At 52.4% G+C, this 9,243-nt stretch overlaps 1 protein-coding gene across 1 annotated transcript in view; it reads right to left on the reverse strand.

Annotated features, from left to right (window-relative positions):
* LOC149451764 (SMAD family member 6-like) overlaps positions 1 to 8,452 on the reverse strand; it is a gene marked incomplete at its 3' end in the record, with an annotated part of 49,110 nt that extends 40,658 nt beyond the window's left edge. Inside the window, exon 1 of the mRNA XM_089690195.1 lies at positions 6,439 to 8,452. Coding sequence (XP_089546321.1) covers positions 6,439 to 6,832 — 394 coding nt within the window. The remainder of the gene's footprint in view (positions 1 to 6,438) is intronic.
* Between the last annotated feature and the right edge of the window lie 791 nt (positions 8,453 to 9,243).

Genomic DNA, 9,243 nt, shown 5'->3' on the forward strand with positions numbered 1-9,243 from the left:
TCATTGTTGGCCCTCCCTGCTTTCCCCTGCAGCTGCCACTGGCTGACACAGGGGATCACGAGGCCAGAGTGGGCTGAAAATAGGTAAGTATATACATTTCTCTTACACAGGTTAGTCAGCATTGGTGTTGGGAGAGCAGGAGGGGCACGTGATCCCGTGTCAGGCAGCGGCAGCTGCTGGGGGCAGGAGGGCACCGACAATGGCAGGTATTGCCCAGAGCAGAGACGTCACCTATAGGTTCCTATGGCCCATCCCTTGTCGCTGCGCTCTCCTCTCCCCTGCAGCCACCGCTGGGCGTCACCTATAGGCTCCTATGGCCCATCTATTGTCGCTGCGCTCTCATCTCCCCTGCAGCAGCGGCTGGATGACACATCATATGAATGAAGTGAAGTGGGCTGAAAACAGGTAAGTATATACATTTCTCTTACACAGGTTAGTCAGCACTGGTGTTGGAAGAGCAGGACAGGAGGGGCACGTGATCCCGTGTCAGAAAGCTGCAGCTGCCGGGGGAAGGAGAGCACCAACAACAGCTGGTAATCTCTGGAGCAGTGACGTCACCTATAGGTTCCTATGGCCCATCAGTTGTCGGTGCTCTCTCCTCTCCCTTGCAGCCATTGCAGGACATCACCTATAGGCTCCTATGGCCCATCTGGAGTCGGTGCTCTCTCCTCTCCCCTGCAGCAGCTGCTGGATGACATCATAAGACTGAAGTCAAGTGGGCATGTATATACATTTCTCTTACACAGGTTAGTCAGCATTGGTGTGGGGCACATGATCCCGTGTCCGCCACCGGCAGCTGCCGGGGGGAGGAAAGCGCCAACAACAGATGGCAATGCCTGCAGCAGCGACGTCACCTATAGGCTCCTATGGCCCATCCGTTGTTGCTGCTCTCTCCTCTCCCCTGCAGCAGCAGCTGGATGACACATCACATGACCAAAGTGAAGTGGGCTGAAAATAGGCCAGTATATATGTCTCACACAGGTTAGTCACCATAAATGTTGGGGGGGCAGGGGCAGACTGACCATTTGAGCACTCATCACTGCCCGAGGGCCCAGAGTCAGTAGGGGGCCCCATGAGATGCCCCTGGTACCTTTCATTGGCTTTTTTGGGTGTGGGTGAGAACACAGGGGCCCTATGATCCCCTATTGCCCGGGGGCCCCATGAGTTGTCAGTCCGCCCCTGGGAAGGGGGGCAGTTTTAAGACTAGATAGGTTTAGGAATCCTACTTTCCATTCACACGTGTTGCAGCAACGAGCATTTAAACACGAGTTAACGCACGTTCCCACAATGCACAGCAACACATCTGCTCTATGGACAGTGGTTTGAGATGCCATGCAGTGTGAATGAAACCCCAATGCATTTTACAATACAAGGCAGTGCACCCCAATGCATACATTGCCTTCTACCAAAGGGGTCCTGAAACCCAGAAAGGAACACAACCGAATATTTTTGGTCAACCAGTGCAGTCATCCTTCAGTTCCAAAGCCTCCCCCCCCCCCCTAAATTCCATGCTTCTGGCCATAGCCAAGGGATCCGAGCTCTGAGAAGAAACAATATATTCCTCAGTCTCTCATAGTACCGGCCGCTGGGCCACGGAATGTTATCTGGAAGCAGCAGAGAATCAGTGGGGCTGATTTACTAAAAAGAAAGAGACTGCTCACTTTCCAAGAGAACTTTCACCACTTAGCAAGTGGGGAAAATTCACTTTACCGGAAATACCCAATCACAGGCAAGGACTAATTTATATATATATATATATATATATATATATATATATATATATATATATATATATATATTTTTTTTTTTTTTTTTTTTTTATTATTATACAGCATTTATAAAGCGCCAATAGTTCGCTCAGTGCTGTACATTACAAAGGGGGACAGAACATGTGACAGAACAATACCAATACAATGCAAAACATGAGGGGATTGAGGGCCCTGCTCTTTGGAGCTTACAATCTAGGAGGGAGGGGATAGTGGTACAGGAGGAGATAGCTGTGGGGGATGAAGTGGTAGGAAGAGTGGAGGAGGTCGGCAGATTAGCAGGGGGTGGGGTAGGCTTCCCTGAAGAGATGGGTTTTCAGGGTGCGCCTAAAGGAGAGGAGAGTAGGTGATAATCTGATGGGTTGGGGCAGGGAGTTCCAGAGGATGGGTGACACCCTGGAGAAGTCCTGGAGGCGGGCATGGGAGGAGGAGACCAGGGAACTAGAGAGAAGGAGGTCTTGTGAGGTATAAAAACACCACACACAACAAAACAGTATTTTCGCTTGCACATGATTGGATGAAGGAAGTCAGCAGAGCTTTTCCTCCTTCACTAAGGTGATATTGAACCCAAAACTGTAATATATTGCAACTTACCAGTCATAGGATGTGGCGGCTGCATTAGTTTTCCCTTCTGCTTTCACCCGGTGATCTGGCCAGTTACACACCTCCTGTATTAGAGCGCCCCCACTCTGGAAGAAGGACCACAGGAGGCACCTTTGGACAGCAACCTTGTCAGTCTGGGGGGAGGGGAGTGTTAGATGGACTAGCAGATTTAGATATTGAAGCCAAACTCCAGATCTCTCTTTATAAGCAGTCACAGCACTTTTTTTTTTTCCTTTTGTGCTAAAGATTTTACATAAATAAAAGCTGACCATTGTAAGCGCCCCTGTCAGTGGTATAATGGTTTGTCCCTATAAACTGATACATGTTCAAGAGAGCTTGTTCTCTTGAAAAACGGACTTAGGCCGGCCATACACGGGTCGAATTCCAAAAGAATTGTCTTTCGAAAATCTTTTCTAAGAATTTTCATTTGAATTTCGCACCATTAGTGGGGCTACAGCAACGACCAGTTTTTGGGCGACCGTCGAATCTGAGCGATCGGACATGTTGGAAATGTTTTTAAAAAAAACTTAACGAACTTCTAATCAATGATGGGAGAATTGTGCGAGAAAGAAATGAGCGTGAGGTGTGACCTGGAAAGAAAAAAAAAATTCTTGGCCATGAAAATTCTTTTCTGAAGCAACATAAAATTGAAGACTTGGTCGGTCGGATTTGTAAATCAATGGTGGCGCCATCGCATTACAAAACGCAGGAAATGTCTGATTTTTTTTTTTTAAAGAAAATTCGTTCAGAATTTGACCCGTGTATGGCCGGCACAGTGGCTTAGTGGTTAGCACTTCTGCCTTGCAGTAATTGGGTCATGGGTTTGATTCCCAACCATGGCGCCTCCTGCATGGAGTTTGCATGTTCGCGTGGGTTTCCTCCGGGTGCTCCGGTTTCCTCCCACACTCCAAAGACATGCTGGTAGGTTAATTGGCTCCTGTCTAAATTGTCCTAGTTTCATCCCTGGCCATGTGGGATCTCCTGCATGGTGGGGGTTGGGGGAAGACCTGGCAACCTACCCTGTAAAATAATTGCTAAGAGAATTCATGGAAGAAGTCGCTTACGAGTGACAGTCCATGCAATCACCAAGGGTCGGGTACGACTGAATGGATAGATAGATGGCCTGCACTACGGTCCGAATCACCAGATCACAATAGAACGAAGATAAATAAATGCATCGAATGATGTTTGCTTTTGGGTTTAATACCGCTTAAGCTAAGGGTTTGGCTTCAATTTGTTAGTGTATTTAAAACTGCAAGTACATCCAACACTCTACTCCCCACACAGGCTGACAATGCTGCTGTCCAAAAGGTGCCCCCTGTGTTCCGTCATCCAAAGTGGGGGCGCTCTAATACAGATGTGTTAGTGGCCAGATCACAGGGTGAAAACAGAGGAGAAAAAAAAAAAAAAAAGAAAACTAATGCAGGCGCCACATCTAATGATTGCTAAGCTGCAATATAATCAATGTTTGCTTTTGGGTTTATTACTGCTTAAACAAACGGAAAATTCCCTTGCAGAGTGGACAGCCAGATTCCCTTTAGTAAATCAACCCCCGTGTGTTGGTCTGATGGCTCTGCATGACCTGTAAGTACTTGGAGGGTCTATTTTAGCATTCACTAACCGGCAGCATGGAGGGCACGTTGGCTGGTTTACGTTCACTTTAAGGCTCCGTTCACACCAATGCGTTTTTTTGCAGGAACGCACTACAGTCCATTTAACATGGTTTCCTATGTGACACGGTCACAGCTTTTTTTATTTTTTTTTTAAACGCAAAAAGCAGTGATTTTGCTACAATAGAGTTCAATGGAGAAGCTGCTGAAATGCATGGTAGTGCGTTTTTGCTGCATTTTGTATTTTTATTCTGCCCAGCAACAAAAAAAAAATCCACTTTAACAAAAGAGAGGAAAAAAAAAAAAGCTGAACAAAACGCATCAAAAACACGCCAAAAACGTGTGTAGCAAACAACACTGCAAAATGGACATAAATGGGCAGCACAGTGGCTAAATGGTTAGCATTTCCGCCTGGCAGAACTAGGATCATTGGTTCGAATCCCAACCACAGCAACACCTGCCTGGAGTTTGCATGTTCTCCCTGTTCCTGTGTGGGTTTCCTCTCACAATCCAAAGACATGCTGGTAGGTGAATTGGATCCTGTCTAAACTGGCCCTAGTATGTGTATGTATGATTGTGAGTAAGGGTCCTTAGATTGTACACCCCTTGAGGGTTAGGGACTAGGGTCATTGGTTCGAATCCCAACCACTGCACCACCTGCCTGGAGTTTGCATGTTCTCCCTGTGCCTGCGTGGGTTTCCTCCGCGTACTCCGGTTTCCTCTCACAATCCAAAGACATGCTTGTAGGTTAATTGGCTCCTGTCTAAATTGTCCCTAGTATGTGTATGTATGAATGTGAGTTAGGGACCTTAGATTGTACGCCCCTCGGGGGCGGGGACTGATGTGAATGTACAATATATATGTAAAGCGCTGCGTACATTGATGGCGATATATAAGTACCTGAAATAAATAAATACATGGATTCTACCGAACAGCTGCTGGCATGCCAGCACCCAAGGCAGATGGAGAATGTGTCCCAAGATGAGTATGCGTGGTTCATGTGTGACCAGAAGAAAAATACTACCAGAAGCTTTCATGGCAGAAACATAGAAAAGTGAGCACCGGGAAAAAAAAAAAAAGACCAAACCAGGTGACCATACTGACCAATTAGAACCAGTGATCTCCAAACTGCAGCCCTTGGGCCAGATGTGGTCCTTTGCTAGCCTTTATCTGGTCCTTGGGCCTTCGTGCCATCCACTGACACCAAGGATGGGGTACCCTTCCTCCCACTGACACCACTGATGGGGCACCCTTCCTCCCACTGACACCAGTGATGGGCCACCCTTCCTCCCACTGACACCAGTGATGGGCCACCCTTCCTCCCACTGACACCAGTGATGGGCCACCCTTCCTCCCACTGACACCAGTGATGGGCCTCCCTTCCTCCCACTGACACCAGTGATGGGCCTCCCTTCCTCCCACTGACACCAGTGATGGGCCTCCCTTCCTCCCACTGACACCAGTGATGGGGCTCCCTTCCTCCCACTGACACCAGTGATGGGGCACCCTTCCTCCCACTGACACCAGTGATGGGGCACCCTTCCTCCCACTGACACCAGTGATGGGGCACCCTTCCTCCCACTGACACCAGTGATGGGGCACCCTTCCTCCCACTGACACCAGTGATGGGGCACCCTTCCTCCCACTGACACCAGTGATGGGGCACCCTTCCTCCCACTGACACCATATATATGTAAAGTGCTGCATACAATGACGGCGCTATATAAGTACCTGAAATAAATAAAGCAAACTGCATAGGTGTGAACGGAGCCTAAATCCCGTCTTCAGCATTCCGGGACCACCAAACCTGAGCATGGGGGGGTTCAGTTTATACAAAAAAAAAAACAACACCACAGCCATTTATCCAGCAAACCTGCATGGACATTCGTTCTGTGCAAACTGACCAAAAACGAATATTCTTTAGGCTAGGTTCCCTTGTGCTGCAGTACCACATTGTGGCCCTTAGAGGGCGCTGAGGAGCGCAGATCTTTGTAGTAAGAGATACAATGTAACAATCCTGGAGAACACCAGAGGGAATGAAATTGTGACATTTGTCTGCTACTTCCTTCTACCAATCTCTAGTGTTGCAGGGGGTGTTGCAGGGCTGCAGGAGGTGCTGAAGAACTATTCTGCCTTTTGCGTCTAATATTCCAGGATTTAAAGGGACTATTTGCGTTGATTCGTCCCCGCCCCCATTTACTTTCCTTGAAAAACTCATGTCAACACATTAACGTGCATTACCATGAACGTTCGATGTAATGTCCGTGTGTGTCGATGCACCTGATCATGCATTGGGACGCACACCGACATGCGTCCTAACACGCCTTTCCGTTGATTTCAATGAAAACGTGCGACTAGTTGTAAATTGTATGTCAAGCCAAAATTCCCCCCCCCCCCCATGGGCACAGTGCATGAGCATTAGTGACCCCAATCCCCTGCTGTCACACCCCTTCGCTCACCTGGGCCACACAACCGGCTGTAGTGGTACGGGTTGCAGCACATGCTGTTGCTGTCGGCTCCTCCGGCTCCCTGACACCCGCTCAGCGCTTTCAGTTGCCCGGAATGCTGCAGCTCTGGCCAGCGGAAGAGTCTACAGAGCAGCAGGTGAGGAGGGGGCCCGCTCCGGGTCACCAGCACGCAGCCCCCCGGGGTCGCCCCCCTGGACTCCACCGCCTCCAGCAGGGCGCACAGAGCGTGCTCCTTCAAACGTTTCAGCACGCCCGACGCGGCAGACCGCAGTTCAGGGGACCCGCCGGGCGGCTCGGACAGACCGCAGCAAGACACTCCGCCATCCCCGCCCGCCCGGCTCCGCCACAGGCGCCGAACCAGCCCGGTGCGTCTGGACTTGAACATGCGGCGCCCCCGGGGATGGGCCCGGGTCACCGTAGCCTCAGTGCCCGAGGCGAGCTGGGGGTGTCGGCATGTGGCTGCGCGGGGGCGGCACAGCCTGGGAGGAGCAATCCGCGCTGCGGGGCCACGATGGTACTTCTAGGGCGGGGCAATGCCGTCTTCTGCCAGGTGCGCAGCGATCTGAGGGCTTCCACTGTGCCAGGTGCGCAGCGCTACATCATAATCCTCTCCTGTGCCAGGTGCGCGCAGTGCCCGCCAATCCTCTCCTGTGCCAGGTGCGCGCAGTGCTCGCCAATCCTCTCCTGTGCCAGGTGCGCGCAGTGCCCGCCAATCCTCTCCTGTGCCAGGTGCGCCCTGTGCCCGCCAATCCTCTCCTGTGCCCGGTTCTAGCCAATCCCCTGCATGCCAGGCACATAGGTTTTTTCTTTTAATGATCTCCTATGCCAGGCGTGCTGTTCTGTCCCCAGCCAGGCACACAGCAGACCCACTTATAGGTGATGGAGTTGGTGCCAAGCACACAGTTCTATATCCAGCCAGGCACAAGATAGTTCCTCTTTCAGGTCATAGACTCGGTGCCAGGTACATAACAGATCCTCCTCCAGGTAATACTCGGTGCCAGGAACACAGCAGTTCTTCCAGGTGATGGAGCTGGCACGCGGCAGATCCTATTCCAGCTAATGTACTGGATGCCAGGTGCACAAGAGCTTCTAATTCCTCTATGTAATGAACTGGACGCCAGGCACACAGCAGTTCCCCCAAGGTGATATACTAGATGCCAGGCACACAGCAGAGCATGCTTGGAGTGAGGGACTCAGTGCCAGGCGCAAAGCAGATCCTATTACAGGTGATGGGTTTGGAGCCTGGCGCACCTTATGTCCTCAGCCAGGCACACAGTAGATCCTGCTCCAGGTGATGGGTTTGGAGCCAGGTGCAGAGTTTTGTCCTCAACCAGGAACACAGCAGATCCTATTGCAGGTGGACTGGATGCCAGGCACACAGCAGATCCTATTGCAGGTGATGGCTTTGGAGCCTGGCACACTTTTTTATGTCCTCAGCCAGGCACACAGCAGTTCCTCCTCCAGGTGATGGCTTTGGAGCCAGGTGCAGAGTTTTGTCCACAGCCAGGCACACAGCAGTTCCTCCTCCAGGTGATGGGTTTGGAGCCAGGTGCAGAGTTTTGTCCACAGTCAGGCACACAGCAGATCCTGCTCCAGGTGATGGACTGGATGCCAGGCGCAGCGTTTTCTGTCCTCAGCCAGGCACGATGCAGGTCCTCCTGCAGGGGATGGAGTCAGTGTCAGGCGCGGTGCAGTTCCCGGGGCCCCCGGTGGTCAGAGCCGTGTGGGGCCCCCCGGAGGTGTGCCATGATGTCGGTGTCTCCCGCTGGCTCCGCACCGCTCCGGCATCCCGGGGACCACAGGCGGACAGATGCTGCGGGGAGGAGATGCGGGATGTCCGGCGCTCACATGGCACAGCCCCGGCCGGGCCCCCACCCCGCTCCCCCCGCTGTGCAGCGCTCGGTCGGCTCCCGGTGTAGCCGGTGGCAGCGCTCGGTGCTCTCCGCTCTTTGTGCTCACGCTCTGTGTCGCTCACACTCGGGCCCAGCTCGGCCCCCCATTGGCCGCCCCCGGTCACGTGACAGTCTAGACACTTTGGCGGCTCCGCTGCTCTGACTGTTGCGCAAACAAATCTCAAGTTTCTGAACTCTTAAAGGAGCCGCACGGGGGAGGGAAGGAGGGGGGGCATGGTACTACCCTGTGCCTGGCTGGGGGGGGCATGGTACTACCCTGTGCCTGGCTGAGGAGGGGGGGGCATGGTACTGCACTGTGCCTGGCTGGGGGGGGGGGCATGGTACTACCCTGTGCCTGGCTGAGGAGGGGGGGGGTATGGTACTACCCTGTGCCTGGCTGAGGAGGGGGGGGGGCATGGTACTACCCTGTGCCTGGCTGAGGAGGGGGGGGGGGTATGGTACTACCCTGTGCCTGGCTGAGGAGGGGGGGGGGGCATGGTACTACCCTGTGCCTGGCTGAGGAAGGGGGGGCATGGTACTACCCTGTGCCTGGCTGGGGGGGGGGGGGGCATGGCACTACCCTGTGCCTGGCTGAGGAGGAGGGCAGCCAGGGACAATACTCCTGGTGTGAGGATTGTACAATATGGTGACCATACAGCCAACGATTTTATGTAAGATTGTATTGTCGATGATTTTACTGGCTGGGGGAAAAGTACCATTGGAGGAAACCCATTCATCCATGACCCCCATCCCTCCATGAACCCCATCCCTCTATGAACCCCCATCCATCCAGGAACCCCATCCCTCCAGGAACCCCCAACTCTTCAGGAACCCCATCCCTCCATGAACCCCCATCCATCCAGGAACCCCATCCCTTCAGGAACCCCCAACTCTCCAGGAACCT

Source organism: Staurois parvus, unplaced genomic scaffold, assembly GCF_062004578.1.
Source record: "Staurois parvus isolate SC_StPar_1 unplaced genomic scaffold, SC_StPar_1.0 ptg000521l, whole genome shotgun sequence".
In the NCBI taxonomy this organism is placed as follows: domain Eukaryota; kingdom Metazoa; phylum Chordata; class Amphibia; order Anura; family Ranidae; genus Staurois; species Staurois parvus.